Below are 19,456 nucleotides of genomic sequence, written 5' to 3' on the forward strand. Positions count from 1 at the left end.
GGACTTTTTTGTCCGGTGGCTGTCATCCCATGTTTTTAAGGCCTTGTCAACACTTAAGCAGAACTTCTGCTACAACCCCTGGCAAAAATTATGGAATCACCGGCCTCGAAGGATGTTCATTCAATTGTTTAATTTTGTAGAAAAAAAAGCAGATCACAGACATGACACAAAAGTCATTTCAAATGGCAACTTTCTGGCTTTAAGAAACACTAAGAAATCAGTCAGTAATGGTTACTTTTTAGACCATGCAGAGGGGGGGAAAAAATATGGAATCACTCAATTCTGAGGAATAAATTATGGAATCACCCTGTAAATTTTCATCCCCATAACTAACACCTGCATCAAATCACATCTGCTCGTTAGTCTGCATCTAAAAAGGAGTGATCACACCTTGGAGAGCTGTTGCACCAAGTGGACTGACATGAATCATGGCTCCAACACAAGAGATGTCAGTTGAAACAAAGGAGAGGATTATCAAACTTTTAAGAGGGTAAATCATCATGCAATGTTGCAAAAGATGTTGGTTGTTCACAGTCAGCTGTGTCTAAACTCTGGACCAAATACAAACATGGGAAGGTTGTTAAAGGCAAACATACTGGTAGACCAAGGAAGACATCAAAGTGTCAAGACAGAAAACTTAAAGCAGTATGTCTCAAAAATCGAAAATGCACAACAAAACAAATGAGGAACGAATGGGAGGAAACTGGAGTCGTCTGTGACCGAACTGTAAGAAACCGCCTAAAGGAAATGGGATTTACATACAGAAAAGCTAAACGAAAGCCATCATTAACACCTAAACAGAAAAAAACAAGGTTACAATGGGCTAAGGAAAAGCAATCGTGGACTGTGGATGACCGGATGAAAGTCATATTCAGTGATGAATCTCAAATCTGCATTAGGCAAGGTGATGATGCTGGAACTTTTGTTTGGTGCCGTTCCAATGAGATTTATAAAGATGACTGCCTGAAGAGAACATGTACATTTCCACAGTCATTGATGATATGGGGCTGCATGTCAGGTAAAGGCACTGGAGAGATGGCTGTCATTACATCATCAATAAATGCATAAGTTTACGTTGATATTTTGGACACTTAACCTATCAATTGAAAGGATGCTTGGGGATGATGAAATCATTTTTCAAGATGATAATGCATCTTGCTATAGAGCAAAAACTCTGAAAACATTCCTTGCAAAAAGACACATAAGGTCAATGTCATGGCCTGCAAATAGTCTGGATCTTAATCCAATTGAAAATCTTTGGTGGAAGTTGAAGAAAATGGTCCATGACAACGCTTCAACCTGCAAAACTGATCTGGCAAAAGCAATCAGAGAAAGTTGGAGCCAGATTGATGAAGAGTACTGTTTGTCACTCATTAAGTCCATGCCTCAGAGACTGCAAGCTGTTATAAAAGCCAGAGGTGGTGCAACAAAATACTAGTGATGTGTTGGAGCGTTTTGTTTTTCATGGTTCCATAATTTTTTCCTCAGAATTGAGTGATTCCATATTTTTTTCCCTCTGCTTGGTATAAAAAAGTAACTGTTACTGACTGCCACAATTTTTTTTCCTGATTTCTTATAGTGTTTCTTAAAGCCAGAAAGTTGCCATTTGAAATGACTTTAGTTTTGTGTCATGTCTGTGATCTGCTTTTTTTCTACAAAATTAAACAACTGAATGAACATCCTCCGAGGCCAGTGATTCAATCATTTTTGCCAGGGGTTGTATACAATCTGTTTCTTTGTCATTTTCAAAAGTCAAGGAAAATATCAGTTCTCACAGATCCAGTGAAAATGCTGTAGTACATACTCAGGCCTGGATGTAGCGCTGTAATGTTTCTGCAAAAAAGTGGAGAAGACATGAGGCTAATCAATGTAGTAACTAAAGTGAACACTTTTGAAGAAAGCACACAAGAGTTTAAAGTCCCTCAGTGTCTGTGCTTGGTGAGTTTCTTGAGACTGAGCTAGAGGATGTCAGTACTTTGTCCCACCACCAAGAAGAAAAAATAATGTGCTACATGAGACTTGTTAAATGACACTGTTAGCAACTTGTTACAGAGGCAGGGTGATGACATTGTCCTTTCAGTTTTCCACAGTAAGACACTTATGGCATTTTCAGATTTCTCTGATTAGATAAAAATTTCACTCATAAAAGAGCATAAACGTTCATCAACAGAACTGATTGTATTATACAAAATAAGTAACGTGATGTTCAATGACATCACTTTCAACAATGTCATGATAATTACAATGCACCTTTCATTAATAAAAATCTCAACGTCCTACAGGAAAAAAATAAAACCAAGGATAAATAAGAGAATAAAAACAGAAAATCATAAGATAACAGTCACCAGACTAGAATAAAACCAAAATAAAATAATCAAATGGAACAAAAAGACTAAGATGCAACAGATTCAAATTATTGAGACCTGTGATGGGCCTGTCTAAAGAGGAGTGTCTTGAGGGTTTTTTTTTTTTTTTTTAAAGCTTCCACAGTCTGTGGAGCCCTCTGATGGTCAGGGAGGGAGTTCCAAAATATGAGAGGCAGCTGAACAGAAGGTCCTGTCTCCCATGGTGTGACGTGTGGTGCGAGTGTGACGGAGATTAGTGTTGTATGAACGGGAGGATGTGTGGGGAGTGAGGAGGTCTTTGAGGTATGTGGGGGCATTGCCATGGATGCACTGGTGGGTGATGAAAACAATCTTAAAATGGATTCTGTAGGTGATGGGGAGCCAGTGAAGATTATGGGGAATAGGTGTAATGTGTTCCTGTTTATGTATTCTCATCAGAATTCTAGCTGCCCTGTTTTGGAGCCTTTGAAGGTTTTTTCCAGATATCCCAAAGAGCAGGGGGTTACAGTAGTCAAGCACAGAGGAGACAAAGGCACAGACGAGTTTTTCAGCATCGATGACGTACTGCTTAGGGCCATTGTCTTGCTAAAAAGTGAACCGTCGCCCTAGTCTGAGGTCAAGAGTGCTCTGGAGCAGGTTTCATCCAGGATGTCTCTGTACATTGCTGCATTCATCTTCCCCTCAATCCTGACTCGTCTCCCAGTTCCTGCTGTTGAAAAACATCCCCACAGCATGATGCTGCCACCACCATGCTTCACTGTAGGGATGGTGCCTGGTTTCCTTCAAACATGATGCCTGACATTCACACCAAAGAGTTCAATCTTTGTGTCATCATACTCAGGCCTGTATGTAGCGCTGTAACGTTTCTACAAAAAATGGAGAAGACATGAGGCTAATCAATGTAGCAATTAAAGTGAACACTTTCGAAGCAAGCCGGCACCGTTTTTTCCAGATATTTCAAAGAGCAGGGAGTTAGAGTAGTCAAGCATAGAGGAGATCAATTCAATTCAATTTTATTTATATAGCGCCAAATCACAAGAAACAGTTGCCCCAAGGCGCTTTATATTGTAAGGCAAGACCATACAATAATTACGTAAAAACCCCAACGGTCAAAATGACCCCCTGTGAGCAAGCACTTGGCGACAGTGGGAAGGAAAAACTCCCTTTTAACAGGAAGAAACCTCCAGCAGAACCAGGCTCAGGGAGGGGCAGTCTTCTGCTGGGACTGGTTGGGGCTGAGGGAGAGAACCAGGAAAAAGACATGCTGTGGAGGGGAGCAGATATCAATCACTAATGATTAAATGCAGAGTGAGAGGGTGTCTGTCTCCCTGATCCGAATTGGGAGCTGGTTCCACAGGAGAGGAGCCTGAAAGCTGAAGGCTCTGCCTCCCATTCTACTCTTACAAACCCTAGGAACTACAAGTAAGCCTGCAGTCTGAGAGCGAAGCGCTCTATTGGGGTGATATGGTACTATGAGGTCCCTAAGATAAGAAGGGACCTGATTATTCAAAACCTTATAAGTAAGAAGAAGAATTTTAAATTCTATTCTAGAATTAACAGGAAGCCAATGAAGAGAGGCCAATATGGGTAAAGGCACGGACAGGTTTTTCAACATCAGTGACGACGTCGTACTGCAGTGAGTGTAGTTTCAAGTTGCTGAAATGGTTTAGTTTTTGCTGCCCAAATATTGATGAGTGGAAATGGAAAGAAGTGAAGTCTGTCACCTAAAGAACTACCTGAAGAACACCAGAAGGCACAGACAAACCAGTGACCCAGTGTCACTCCTGGCAATTAACCCTCAGAGAACACGACAGGAACCAAATCATTGATGCTTTTTGCTCTTAAACCCAGTGCTGTTATGAAGACGTCAATGGTAGGTGAAGCATTTTTTTTCCAGAGGCTGTACATGCCCGTTTATAGAGGGGGTTCAACCGAACCCCCACCCCCCGAGAAGTCTGCTGATTTTTTTCTACTGATTTTTTTCTGATCTGGATATCAACGTTATGTATTTTCTTTTTATTGATAATAAGCAACAAGCACTAACTGTTACACAGCTATTATCACACACCCTCAAGTTTCAATTTCCTCTGCCAGAGTAATCCCTTAAGTGATGAATGGGGAAACTGCTAGATAAACTTTTCCCATGGGGGTTGAGAATTTTTGCTCCCTGGTCACTATCCTCCTCTGATATCAAACAGATTAGTAGGCTTGTAAATACCCATGTAGACACACAATTACACTTGTCTGGTTTGTAAAAACATGTTTGTATGTATAAGCTGAGCAATAAAGGGAGCTTCTCCTTCCTGTTGCAAATACTGTAAAGGTGCAAATATTCACGTGGGATTTATTATGCAAATTTTGCAAGTTAAACAAGGTCGCCAAATACCGCTATTTTAATACATAACGTACATATATGTACATATTCATAATGTAAACGCGAATATTAATACCGCTAAATACGAGGTCTGTTAGAAAACTATCCGACCTTTTTATTTTTTGCAAAAACTATATGGATTTGAATCACGTGTGCTTCCATCAGCCAAGCTTGAACCTTCGTGCGCATGCGTGAGTTTTTTCACGCCTGTCGGTTGCGTCATTCGCAACCAGCAGGCAGGTATAAAGTTTGCATGTTATCTTGGTTCTTCCTGGGTGGTTCTTATGGCAACTGATCCAATCCCAAGCAAGGACTATTTGTATATAAAAATGTATTTCCTAAAATGATACATTTTGGGTTTCAAATGAAATTTATGTAGCTTTTTACCCGTCGAAATCCTCAAAAAGCTTCTGCTTCGGGGGGCTTTGCCCCCCTGAGCCCCCCACGAGGGCGTTGCCCCTCGACCCCACCGGGAGCCCTGCGGCCCACTGGACCCCCAACTCAAGGATTTGAACCCCCCCTTTCACATTCCTATATACAGCCCTGCTATAGGCTACATATGTAGGTCTGTGAATATTTGTATTAAACAGTAGCCTAGGTTTGTGTGTGATTTTGGTCATTCTCTTTGTCATTAGTGACTGTCGCAGATCAGAATATGACTATGTGTACGCACACCTGTGAATGTGGTAGAGGTGTAGCAGCGATCCATCGTGACACACGAGGCCATTGCACCCTCATCAAAATGCCAAGCTCCCCATAGCACCCGCAGAAAAAAATCTCTGGAGCCGCCACTGGAAAGAGAACCAATATAGTACACGGCATGTGTACACACATGCACATGCACATAAAGCCACTGCCTTTTCCAAACATTTGCCGTAGTGCTCACAAAAGTAAAATTGAAGTATGCAGATAAAAATGAACAGATGTATAAATGTACAGCACAGTCTCCCAGCAGCTCGTGATGGCATTACAAAAAGTCAACCTATAGGTTCATGATGACATCATCAAAATGGGGCACTTTTCATGGCTGGGGCACAAAATGCAGGGTGACTTGGGGGTGGGGGGTTATAGATAATGAAATAAAAAAAATATGTCACCACAAATGCTCCATTTTTGTGACGGGAACACAAAAAAAGCACCAGACTGGCCTGAAACGTTGCACTTTTTCATTCCAGATCTTCAGTTTTGTTTATTAATTTTGTTTAAATATGCACCCGAGCTACTTATTTGATCAAATTTTAAATCTATGCCGCATGTGGCATGAAGATGCTGATTGAGCAGCGGGATTATTGCACAGGTGTGACTCAAAGATTCCAAAGTGTGCCGTTTTGTTGCTCAACACGATGTCACTCGTTTTGAGGGTGTGCTGGCTGCACGGCTGTTCCCCGTGCTGTTGCTCATCCACAAAATGTTTATTTTATAACCACAAACCGTCTCCAGCATCATTTTCAACTAGTCTCAGAACTGCTGACTGTGTTGCCACACCAGCCGGCGACTACCACGTCCAATGTCTTCACCCCATAAAGATCATTTTTCAGGATTAAGGACACATCAGACTGTGATGATGACGAGGAAGCTTTGCCAAACCCAAAACACCAAACTATTATCGAATGTCATGAACCTTGAATTGATCTAAATGGCTGAAAGAATAAGTTCTACAATTCTTGCAACCGAAAGGTTACTTGAGGCACCTCCTGGAGGTTTTACAGGCATCATCAACTAGACACCTGCTTTGGACAGTTTCACTACCAGGTACTATGGTGAAAACATTGATGATTAAATGCTGTACTTGTGTCAAGGCAAGATTAACAAGAGCAATCCAAGATTTCTGACGTGTGCCAATCCAGATCACCTCCAAAAGTCAGTGGAGTCTTCTGTGCCCTGTTATCTATCTGTGGTGAAAATGTTGTCAAAATCCATGCAGTAGTTTTGATATAATCCTGCTAAAGGACAGACAAACGTAGATGATTTTATTGCGTCCTTGGCGGATGTAAATAACCAATAGATTGTGTTCATTTTCATTTATTCTGCTTCTATGTGGAGATACAGCACAACAGGTAACTGTAGGAAAGGTTCTTCATGGCCTGTACGGTGTCCATGATGGTCAAATCAGCGTGAGTTTGAGTTCCTCGGGCATTCGTGCATTCTGTAGGCACACATGTAGAAGATACCTAGAAAAGCAGAATAAAGAAGTTATTTCGAGAAAGCAAACCTGAAGAAGCTTAGGATGGGGCGCGGTTATTTGTTACCAAGTTTGCATACCTGAGAAGAACGTGAGCACCACGGCCACCCAGCCCATGATGTAAGACCAGGAGAACCGCCAGCTGCCATAACGCTTACCGTAATAATTCACTGTCACTCCTGTGTAGATGGCCATAGCCAGCAACACAAAGAAACCTGCGAACACAAACCTCAGCGTCAGCGCTTCAGTGTTTGCTCATCGTCATCACAGAGGCTTTAGTGGACCTTACAGGAGATGAAGAAGAGGATGCCTGCTGCAAATGTCTTATCAAACCCATCGAAGGAACTGTAGTGGATGAAGGCCATGACTCCAATCACGATGCCGATGAAACAAGCCAGCAGGGAAAGAATCATGAAGGCCCGGGTGGCATCCCAGTACGCTGTGGAGGGCGACCACAGAGGATGAGATCATTAGCAGAGAGATCTGTTAGCAGTGGTGGGCACAGATAACCAAAAAATTAACTTTGATAACAGATAATCAGATAACTGATAAGTTATCTTCGATAAAGATATTCTGTCTCTGGTGGAAGCTCTTGTTTACTACAGAGCTCCCAGCACAGAGTCACTATGAAAGCAGCCATAAAGCCAACTCTCTATCAATCAGAATGCTCAGGTCAGGCAGAGGTCTTGAAAAATAAAGTCATGCTGACTTATGGTTTTGATTTATAAATAACATTAATACCGATAGAATAACTCCATTAATGTCAATTCTGTCATTTGTACAAAGTTAAAATATAGCATATATCTTTTAATGTTGAATAATGCACTAATTCTGAGGTTTGGTAACAAACACAGATCGCAAAGGATTCTGGGTAAAAGTGCCTCTGCTAAACACTGATTGGTTCAGTCATTCATTATGTAAACCAACACATTAATGCAGGGGTGGGCAACGAGGGCCGAGACACTGCATGTTTTCCTTGCAACCAATCACCTCAGCAGGTGGGTTGCTGATGAGCTTCTCCCTTGAACATAAACACCTGGATGTCAATGAAATCACCTGCTGAAACACCTGAACATTAATGAAATCACCTGCTGAGGTGATTGGTAGCAAGGAAAACCTGCAGTGCTTCGGCCCTTCATGGCACATGATTGCCCACCCCTGCATTAATGTGACGTCTGTCGTGTGTTGGTGTTTACAGATAAATGTGCTTTTGTAAAATATTCCATTTTTTTTATTTGTAAAAACAGGCATTTTTACGGAGCCCTGGAAGTGTCATCACAATGTTTTGCATGTGGAGAGAATGTGCGCACGTTTTATGATGTTGTAAAACGTGCTTTACACTGTGCGAGATGATTTTTCATGCAGAAATTTTTTGGATCGAGTTTCAGGTTAATCGCGCGACCTGCATCGTGTAGTGTACATGGAGTAACAAGCTGTGTTTAACATCTCAGGACCACCTCCTGATCGCCGATCGTATGGTCCAATGAAAATCAAACCTGTTTGATATTATTCTGGCCGGCCGTCGTGAGGGTATCCTGCTGCTGAAAAGCTACAAGCATCTAACCGCTCACACTGTGCATGTGCAAACACTGCAGAGCTGTCTTGTAATGTTATTTTATTTTATTTTATTTTTTTGCTGTTGTTTTGTTTTGATTTTAAACTTCATTTGAAAAAAAAAGCCATTTGCAAAGCCAAAAAGTTGATTTGACAATCATCTGATATAACCGGGGTCAAAATAAATAGAACACTGCCATCTACTGGTGCCCAGATGCTTAGTACTTAGGGCAAATACTGCCGTGAACACTACTGGCCAGTAGATGGCAGTAGAGGCCTTGAAAACAAAATTCCAGATAATCCCTGTCTGCTACATTTAAAATGCGTGGAATTTAACAAACGCAAATACAATAACAATGTCTATAAACCCAGAGAATATATTCACGAGAGTTTTAAGCACTAGAGTTTAATGCTGTTGTCCGTGGAGCCTGAACAAAGTGTCTGAAATGCATCTGTCCTGTCATGAACGTACTGAGATTACATCATCCTACCCTTAATTCACTGCTGGGCACAGCATGTGCTCACAAAACCTTAAAAATTAGCACATTACTTTAAAACTAAAACATACATCTGATATTTTCACTTTATAAAACTTCAGACATGACAGTAATTTTAAATAACTTGTCCAAAATTAGTTTGGTTAAAATTTGAGCCATAAGTTAAAAAATGTATGCCTCTGGATGACTTAGGTGATATTGCCAGCATATCGGTATGGCGTTAAAGGAAATGTTGTTGGTTTTTTTTTTTTGGGGGGGGGGGGGGGGGTCATTTCTCCTTTGTCTACAGAGGATAGAGACGCTTTTCATAGAAGCAGCTCTCTTCTGTTAGCAGAGGCTATAACTGTCCATCTCTTACAAAACGTTTAACAGGTAGGTGCTGAAGTGATTTTAAATTTTAAAAATGCTTGTCACTGTTCAGTTTTGTTTATCTTATCGGACAAAAATTGATTGGAAGATAATTGGTCCGATAATGGTTTTTAAAGTTATCTAAAAAGATAATCCGATAATGAAAACATTATCTTCGATAATTATCTGTTATCGGATTATCGGAAGTGTGCCCACCACTGTCTGTTATCGACGTACAGTAGACTCATTAAATCCATGCCTCAGAGACTGCAAGCTGTTATAAAAGCCAGAGATGGTGCAACAAAATAGTAGTAGTCAAAAATCAAGTCACTGTCTGTGGAAATTGATTTTATTCCATGTTTTCATTTAAAAAGTTAATTTGAAAATGACACCTTAGATTCTAGAATAATGTGATGGGACTTTTGTTTATAAAATCAATGAAAATAATCTGCGTTCCCCTGTAGTGGCACAAATTTATTCTTTAAAATCAAATCAAATCAATTTTATTTATATAGCGCCAAATCACAACAAACAGTCGCCCCAAGGTGCTTTATATTGTAAGGCAAAAGCCATACAATAATTACAGAAAAACCCCAACAGTCAAAACGACCCCTATGAGCAAGCACTTGGCGACAGTGGGAAGGAAAACTCCCTTTTAACAGGAAGAAACCTCCAGCAGAACCAGGCTCAGGGAGGGGCAGTCTTCTGCTGGGACTGGTTGGGGCTGAGGGGAGAGAATCAGGAAAAAGACATGCTGTGGAGGGAGCAGAGATCAATCACTAATGATTAAATGCAGAGTGGTGCATACAGAGCAAAAAGAGGTGAATAAAAAGAAACACTGGGTGCATCATGGGAACCCCCCAGCAGTCTAAGTCTATAGCAGCATAACTAAGGGATGGTTCAGGGTCACCTGATCCAGCCCTAACTATAAGCTTTAGCAAAAAGGAAAATTTTAAGCATGATCTTAAAAGTAGAGAGGGTGTCTGTCTCCCTGATCCGAATTGGGAGCTGGTTCCAGAGGAGAGGAGCCTGAAAGCTGAAGGCTCTGCCTCCCGTTCTACTCTTACAAACCCTAGGAACTACAAGTAAGCCTGCAGTCTGAGAGCGAAGCACTCTATTGGGTTGATATGGTACTATGAGGTCCCTAAGATAAGATGGGACCTGATTATTCAAAACCTTATAAGTAAGAAGAAGAATTTTAAATTCTATTCTGGAATTAACAGGGAGCCAATGAAGAGAGGCCAGTATGGGTGAGATATGCTCTCTCCTTCTAGTCCCTGTCAGTACTCTAGCTGCAGCATTTTGAATTAACTGAAGGCTTTTCAGGGAACTTTTAGGACAACCTGATAATAATGAATTACAATAGTCCAGCCTAGAAGAAATAAATGTATGAATTAGCTTTTCAGCATCACTCTGAGACAAGACATTTCTAATTTTAGAGATATTGCGCAAATGCAGAAAAGCAGTCCTACATATTTGCTTAATATGCGCATTGAAGGACATATCCTGATCAAAAATGACTCCAAGATTTCTCACAGTATTACTAGAGGTCAGGGTAATGCCATCCAGAGTAAGGATCTGGTTAGACACCATGTTTCTAAGATTTGTGGGGCCAAGTACAATAACTTCAGGTTTATCTGAATTTAAAAGTAGGAAATTAGAGGTCATCCATGTCTTTATGTCTGAAAGACATTCCTGCAGTTTAACTAATTGGTGTGTGTCCTCTGGCTTCATGGATAGATAAAGCTGGGTATCATCTGCGTAACAATGAAAATTTAAGCAATGCTTTCTAATAATACTGCCTAAGGGAAGCATGTATAAAGTGAATAAAATTGGTCCTAGCACAGAACCTTGTGGAACTCCATAATTAACCTTAGTCCGTGAAGAAGACTCCCCATTTACAGTTTAAATGGATTATTTTTGAAGAACAATCATATTTAAGATTAAAGTCATTTTATTGCCAAAGAGAATAAAGAAAAACAGATTTTAGAAACAACATTTTGAACATCTAGCTTGATAGTGTGCTAGTTCAGGTAGGTAGCTAGATGGAGTTAGTTATTTAGATAACATTGTGCTAATTAGCTTATAGTTAACATGTAGCTTATAGCTAAAATGTGGCTTATAAGTAGCTAGAATCAGCTAACATATTTTGTTGGATTATTGTGTGTGACAAGGGGGTGATGGCCAACTGGTTTCAGTGCAGGTTTCTGGTTCAAAGCCCACCCCTGCCACATTTCTCCGTGTAATGTGAAGTTGTGTCCAGAATAGTGGAGCAGATATGTGCAATATTTGAGGTGAATCGTGACTTTGACAATAAAAGCATGAAATTTTGCAGACAGAGTACATACACCACATATTTCAAACTGATTTGAAAATGTTTTTCAGTTGGTTTTGCTCCAATGCTGATCTTAATTTTTGGGACTAATCTGTATGTACATGTGACCTTGACTGGCCTGTTGCAACTAAAGGTGCCCTGACACCATACTGTCCACTCTTGGTCATGAAAACAGTGATCCAGTCCCTGGTTTTGTCACATCTGGAGTACTGCTCAGTCATTTGGTCTAGTGCTAGACAGGGACACCTGAAAAAATTGCAGCTGCCGGGTAACCCTCGGTTGTTCTCATAGAACCAATCAATCAATCAATCAATTTTTTTATATAGCGCCAAATCACAACAAACAGTTGCCCCAAGGCGCTCCACATTGCAAGGCAAGGCCACACAACAATCATGCAAAACCCCAACGGTCAAAACGACCCCCCGTGAGCAAGCACCTGGCCACAGTGGGAAGGAAAACCCCCCCCCTAACAGGAAGAAACCTCCAGCAGAACCAGGCCCAGGGAGGGGCAGTCCCCCGCCAGGACCGGCCGGGGCCGAGGGAGAGAACCAGGAAAAAGACATGCCGTGGAGGGGAGCAGAGATCGATCACTAATGATTAAATGCAGAGTGGTGCATACAGAGCAAAAAGAGAAAGAAACAGTGCATCATGGGAACCCCCCAGCAGTCTACGTCTATAGCAGCATAACTAAGGGATGGTTCAGGGTCACCTGATCCAGCCCTAAGTATAAGCTTTAGCAAAAAGGAAAGTTGTAAGCCTAATCTTAAAAGTAGAGAGGGTGTCTGTCTCCCTGATCTGAATTGGGAGCTGGTTCCACAGGAGAGGAGCCTGAAAGCTGAAGGCTCTGCCTCCCATTCTACTCTTACAAACCCTAGGAACTACAAGTAAGCCTGCAGTCTGAGAGCGAAGCGCTCTATTGGGGTGATATGGTACTACGAGGTCCCTAAGATAAGATGGGACCTGATTATTCAAAACCTTATAAGTAAGAAGAAGAATTTTAAATTCTATTCTAGAATTAACAGGAAGCCAATGAAGAGAGGCCAATATGGGTGAGATATGCTCTCTCCTTCTAGTCCCCGTCAGCACTCTAGCTGCAGCATTTTGAATCAACTGAAGGCTTTTTAGGGAACTTTTAGGACAACCTGATAATAATGAATTACAATAGTCCAGCCTAGAGGAAATAAATGCATGAATTAGTTTTTCAGCATCACTCTGAGACAAGACCTTTCTGATTTTAGAGATATTGCGTAAATGCAAAAAAGCAGTCCTACATATTTGTTTAATATGCGCTTTGAATGACATATCCTGATCAAAAATGACTCCAAGATTTCTCACAGTATTACTAGAGGTCAGGGTAATGCCATCCAGAGTAAGGATCTGGTTAGACACCATGTTTCTAAGATTTGTGGGGCCAAGTACAATAACTTCAGTTTTATCTGAGTTTAAAAGCAGGAAATTAGAGGTCATCCATGTCTTTATGTCTGTAAGACAATCCTGCAGTTTAGCTAATTGGTGTGTGTCCTCTGGCTTCATGGATAGATAAAGCTGGGTATCATCTGCGTAACAATGAAAATTTAAGCAATACCGTCTAATAATACTGCCTAAGGGAAGCATGTATAAAGTGAATAAAATTGGTCCTAGCACAGAACCTTGTGGAACTCCATAATTAACTTTAGTCTGTGAAGAAGATTCCCCATTTACATGAACAAATTGTAATCTATTAGACAAATATGATTCAAACCACCGCAGCGCAGTGCCTTTAATACCTATGGCATGCTCTAATCTCTGTAATAAAATTTTATGGTCAACAGTATCAAAAGCAGCACTGAGGTCTAACAGAACAAGCACAGAGATGAGTCCACTGTCCGAGGCCATAAGAAGATCATTTGTAACCTTCACTAATGCTGTTTCTGTACTATGATGAATTCTAAAACCTGACTGAAACTCTTCAAATAGACCATTCCTCTGCAGATGATCAGTTAGCTGTTTTACAACTACCCTTTCAAGAATTTTTGAGAGAAAAGGAAAGTTGGAGATTGGCCTATAATTAGCTAAGATAGCTGGGTCAAGTGATGGCTTTTTAAGTAATGGTTTAATTACTGCCACCTTAAAAGCTTGTGGTACATAGCCAACTAACAAAGATAGATTGATCATATTTAAGATCGAAGCATTAAAGCATTAAAGAACGTGTGTAAATGAGATGCATGCCACCTTAGGGTGGATAAAGGTACAGGATAAGTTAAATATAAAGATACTTTGTCATATGCACACTGCCATATTCAAAGGGTATCCAACTTTCTTTGTAGATAAATTGGTGTACAGTGGCTATTGTCATCAACATGTCACTTGGCAGGTTAGCTTTGGTCATTTAATTGTACCTTTCTCAAAATCCAACTGTATGAGGAGAACAGTGTTATTTAGATCCTCGGAAGCGTGGAACCATTTGCCTGGGGGCATACGGCAAATAAACTGTAAATATTATTTAAAAACATTTTAAAACAAAATTGTATGAATGAACTTAAAAAAAAACAGACTTTGGACTGAGTCTAATGTGAAGAATCATGAATTGAATCTGTTAATTATATGCATTATTAATTGTTGCAATGTAGTTGTATTATGACTTTAATTGTATGCGTTATTAATTGTTCAAATGTAGTTGTATTGTGATTTTAAGTTTTTGGACCCCAGGAAGACTAGCAACCACTTTGTGGAAGCTAATGGGGTTCCAAATAAATAAAGATAAATAAATAAATAAACACTTGTACGACTTTGAGCTGCGCACTTGCACGCACTTTGTCGTGACGATCCCACCTGCTGTGTTCCTAGTTGGATGCCGTGCTTTGTTCCACTGGACGCTGCGCTTTACTACGCTGGACGCTGCGCTTTACTACGCTGGACGCTGCTTATATAAATTAATTATTTTGTGGCAGATTAATCATTTTCTGTCAGAGATGGCTGTTGAAAACACCTCTAATTGCTTCTGGAATCACAGAGGACTGTTGCAGCTGGACCTTTTTTTTTCTTTCTCACTCTCGTCCACTCAATGAGGTGGAGAACGTATTGAAACTGTCTAAGTGGTATTTTTTAATATTTATATTGTAATAGCTTGGTAAAACAGCTGCATGCTCTTTCCTTCTTATAAGTAGCTGTAAAATTATGTTTATGATACTTTTAACACCAATATACCAAATTCCTGATAACAGCCTGACCACATGATGTCAAAGACTGTGCAGAGTGTCCTTGTACTGTATTTGGTCAGTCCAACGAATCAAAATGTTATGACAGGACACATACAGTTTCTTTATAGATGATTTCTTGTAGTTCCACCAATAATCAGTAATATATATATATATATATATATATATATATATATATATATATATATATAACATATAAACATGTAATATATATGATGGGGTGAGCCGATCCTTCGATCCTTTTTTTCTCTCTCTCTCTCTATTGTTTTTTGGATTCTGTGTTTTTGGGGTCAGGGCTGAGCACATGAGTCACCCAGAGAGTCTCACCGATGCTGTCTGTGTGTGTCATACATTTCCCCGGCACACAGTACCGCCACAGGCCCTGGTGCATGTAATTAGTGGAGTGATGGTACTGCATCCAGTAGTCTGTTGCCGTGGAGACAATGAGGAGTATGTTTCCGACTCCGGCGCAGAACAGCCCGCCTCCCATGAAGCTGTACATCCTGCAAAACGCACTGAGTGACACACAGGAAGAGTGCAGGTCAGAACCGGTGCAGCGTTTCAGATCACTTCTACACGTTACAGAGTCACAATAAAGAAATAACTACAACCAGAACAAAATAAAACACACTACAGCTGAATGACACTCTTATAAGCACACAGGACTGACAGAATCATGCAGGACTGTATCCAGCACAACAAGAACAACAAAAACTTGGATTTTGTCTAAAAGTAAACCACGCAGTAGGTGATACATAACCAGGTCTAATCTGGAACTTGCCAACTTTACTGAGTCTTTACTTCAATTAGGGGTCAGGTACAATGATAAAGTTACAGAATATATATAGATATATCTTCTTTAAGGTAAAAGGCCAAATGTGGGTTTTGTGGTACAATATGCTTTTGATTTGCTTGTCAATAATTTGAATGGTTTATGAAATATACTGGTCAATGAGTAAACTGAAGAAAAACAGATAACAACAACAATAATCATAATAATTAATAATTAGTATTGTTAGAATTTTTTTTTTTACGGTTTTGGGGAAAAGATTTCAGTGCTTTCTGTAAATAAAACAACATACAACAATAAAATGACAAACATTTAAACACAAATGAGAACAAATGAAAACCCAACATTATTTGCAAACATACAAACAAATATACTTAAATAGAGATAAAACCATCACTTATGTTTAAGGATGAGCTTTAAAAGTGTCAACTAAAGTGAACTTCCTAGTGTCAGTAAACTGGGAGCATGATACGCAAACTTTTCCTAAAGTAAACCTGAGAACGGAGTGCACGAGAAGGAACATAAGGCTTACAACAAAAACACAAACAAACAAACCCAAGATGTTTGAGTTCAACATTCCTGAAAACAGATGGCTGAAATGGACTAAAAACATATACAAAAGCCTCAGGCCCTGCCACAAAAATGTCCAGTTGACCCCTTGACCTTGATTTTCACTTTACCAAAAAAAAAAAAAAAAAAAGTGAAAACTTTGACAATTTGATCATTCATCCTGTAATTATGCTTGAGTGCTCAAACAACAATAAACATACAGTAGTGTTCAGAATAATAGTAGTGCTATGTGACTACAAAGATTAATCCAGGTTTTGAGTATATTTCTTATTGTTACATGGGAAACAAGGTACCAGTAGATTCAGTAGATTCTCACAAATCCAACAAGACCAAGCATTCATGATCAGTGTTGTGGAAAGTAACTTTGACAAGTTACTTTTTTAGTTACTTTTTTAGTTGCTTTATACAGGTGCTTTATGCAGTTACTTCATTAGCAGCTTTATGCAATTACTTTATTAGAATCTGCAGAAAACTTGCAACTAATAAGTAATGTAACTAATAAGGTAACGAGTAATCTAACTTGGTTACTCGTAAGATTGAGCAATCAGAAAAGTAACTAATCAGCAAAGTAACTAATAGTTACTTTTCTGAGTACTAAATCTTAAAAATAACCAAATTAGATTATGAGTAACTTTATTAATTACATTCACAGCTGCCGACAAGGTGTCCGCAGCTGCTAATGAAGTAAATGTAAGAAGTAACTGTAAAATATAACTGTATAGATTAACTAATGAAGTAACTTTCCAAAGTTACTTTCCCCAACACTGTTCATGATATGCACACTCTTAAGGCTATGAAATTGGGCTCTTAGTAAAAAAAAAAAGTAGAAAAGGGGGTGTTCACAATAATAGTAGCATCTGCTATTGACGCTACAAACTCAAAACTATTATGTTCAAACTGCTTTTTTAGCAATCCTGTGAATCACTAAACTAGTATTTAGTTGTATATCCAGTTTTTCATGATTTCTTCACATCTGCGAGGCATTAATTTTGTTGGTTTGGAACCAAGATTTTGATGGTTTACGAGTGTGCTTGGGGTCATTGTCTTGTTGAAACACCCATTTCAAGGTCATGTCCTCTTCAGCATAAGGCAACATGACCTCTTCAAGTATTTTGACATATCCAAACTGATCCATGATACCTGGTATGTGATATACAGGCCCAACACCATAGTAGGAGAAACATGCCCATATCATGATGCTTGCACCACCATGCTTCACTGTTTTCACTGTGAACTGTGGCTTGAATTCAGAGTTTGGGGGTCGTCTCAGAAACTGTCTGTGGCCCTTGGACCCAAAAAGAACAATTTTGCTCTCATCAGTCCACAAGATATTCCTCCATTTCTCTTTAGGCCAGTTGATGTGTTCTTTGGCAAATTGTAACCTCTTCTGCACGTCTTTTATTTAACAGAGGGACTTTGCGGGGGATTCTTGCAAATAAATGAGCTTCACACAGGCGTCTTCTAACTGTCACAGCACTTACAGGTAACTCCAGACTGTCTTTGATCATCCTGGAGCTGATCAATGGGTCAGCCTTTGCCATTCTGGTTATTCTTCTATCCATTTTGATGGTTGTTTTCCATTTTCTTCCACACGTCTCTGTTTTTTTTGTCCATTTTAAAGCATTGGAGATCATTGTAGATGAACAGCCTATAATTTTTTGTACCTGTGTATAAGTTTTCCCTCTCCGATCAACTTTTTAATCAAACTACGCTGTTCTTCTGAACAATGTCTTGAATGTCCCATTTTCCTCAGGCTTTCAAAGAGAAAAGCATGTTCAACAGGTGCTGGCTTCATCCTTAAATAGGGGACACCTGATTCACACCTGTTTGTTCCACAAAATTGATGAACTCACTGACTGAATGCCACACTACTGTTATTGTGAACACCCCCTTTTCTACTTTTTTTACTAATAGCCCAGTTTCATAGCCTTAAGAGTGTGCATATCATGAATGCTTGGTCTTGTTGGATTTTTGAGAATCTACTGAATCTACTGGTACCTTGTTTCCCATGTAACAATAAGAAATATACTCAAAACCTGGATTAATCTTTTTAGTCACATAGCACTACTATTATTCTGAACACTACTGTACCACCAACGTCTTCTACGACGGTGTACACTGACTGACTTTTACTGAGGTCAAAGTCATATTTGAAGAAAAATTTGGACATTTTTGAAAACATAACGAAGCCAAACAGAGACAAAGTCTACAACACAAAACAAGTTGTCCTTTAAAAGTTGGCGAGTGTGTATTTTGTTTTCTGGCCATAACTCGTCTTTGTTAAATTTGAGGAAAATGTCTTGTTGGATGTTTTTTCAGTAATAAGTCTTATCTGAATTGGTTAGTTGATTAGAGCTGGTTTTGGATCGTTTTGGATCGCTGAACTCTGCAGATCTGCTACCACAAATCCACATGTGGATCCATGTGCAGGACAAACACACAAACAGAACACGCAACACAGCGTTTGGAGCATGAGGAAATATTTCATAGACTGAGGTTTCCTGCTTTAAAGTTAGCCGAAGTCAAAACAGTTTAAATAAGCAAAGAAACATTCCAGAGCATATATACAGTGTTTTGATATTAATGACAAACCTGTAGCCTTTAACCTTCCTCAGGGAGTGGCAGCGATTGTCAAAGGTCGGAGGAGCCCGATGTGGCCCACAGGGGCAGAAAAGTTTTGTTTGCACGCAGGAACCCAAGAGAACGAACGGGACAATGGAACAAAGAGGCGCCCTGAGCCACAGCCAATCACAAAGGATGAGTTTTGTGTTTTCGGGAATCTGCTGAAAATACAAAACTGTTAAAGTGCTGCACACATCTCTGTAATACTGATGACACAAGGCTTTTAATTCACTCACACACACACACACACTCATGCGCGCGGTACAGCAGTGCTCTGCAACACAATTACACCTGACAGTGCCAGAAAAATCCCTTTAACAAAGACTGTTTTAATTTAATAGGCTTTATGATGACACATTTTGAGATGAAACTGGGTATGATTCATACTTATTCTGGTAACAATTTATTTTAAAAAAATTGGTGCTGCAAAAATGAAAGAAGAAGCAATTTACTGTCCCCGCAAAGATCAGAACGTAAACATGCTGACAGATGTCTGTGTTTTTCATGTAAAATCTTCCTTTGACTGCATCATAACATTGTGTAATTTGTAACTATTGTGATCTTTGGGTGATTTTTTTTCTGTTAGATCAGAAATAATTTCAGAAATTGGGCATTTGGACATTATTTCACATACTGTTATCG

The 19,456-nt window shown here is 39.7% G+C and overlaps 1 protein-coding gene across 2 annotated transcripts; it reads right to left on the minus strand.

Moving 5' to 3' along the window:
- Window positions 1-6,744: 6,744 nt before the first annotated feature.
- Window positions 6,745-19,049, minus strand: lim2.3 (lens intrinsic membrane protein 2.3). 2 transcript variants are annotated; one of them, XM_034168892.1, is made up of 5 exons: window positions 18,785-19,049; window positions 15,160-15,347; window positions 7,191-7,340; window positions 6,982-7,116; window positions 6,745-6,890 (listed from the first exon to the last, which is right to left on the minus strand). In XM_034168892.1, the coding sequence occupies exons 2-5, from the start codon at window positions 15,332-15,334 to the stop codon at window positions 6,829-6,831; spliced, it is 522 nt and encodes a 173-aa protein (XP_034024783.1). In that variant the 5' UTR covers window positions 15,335-15,347; window positions 18,785-19,049; the 3' UTR covers window positions 6,745-6,828. The 2 variants fall into 2 exon arrangements, with proteins under 2 accessions (XP_034024783.1, XP_034024782.1); XM_034168891.1 differs by having other exon boundaries at window positions 15,160-15,335; window positions 18,785-18,885.
- Between the last annotated feature and the right edge of the window lie 407 nt (window positions 19,050-19,456).

Source organism: Thalassophryne amazonica, chromosome 4, assembly GCF_902500255.1.
Source record: "Thalassophryne amazonica chromosome 4, fThaAma1.1, whole genome shotgun sequence".
NCBI lineage: Eukaryota > Metazoa > Chordata > Actinopteri > Batrachoidiformes > Batrachoididae > Thalassophryne > Thalassophryne amazonica.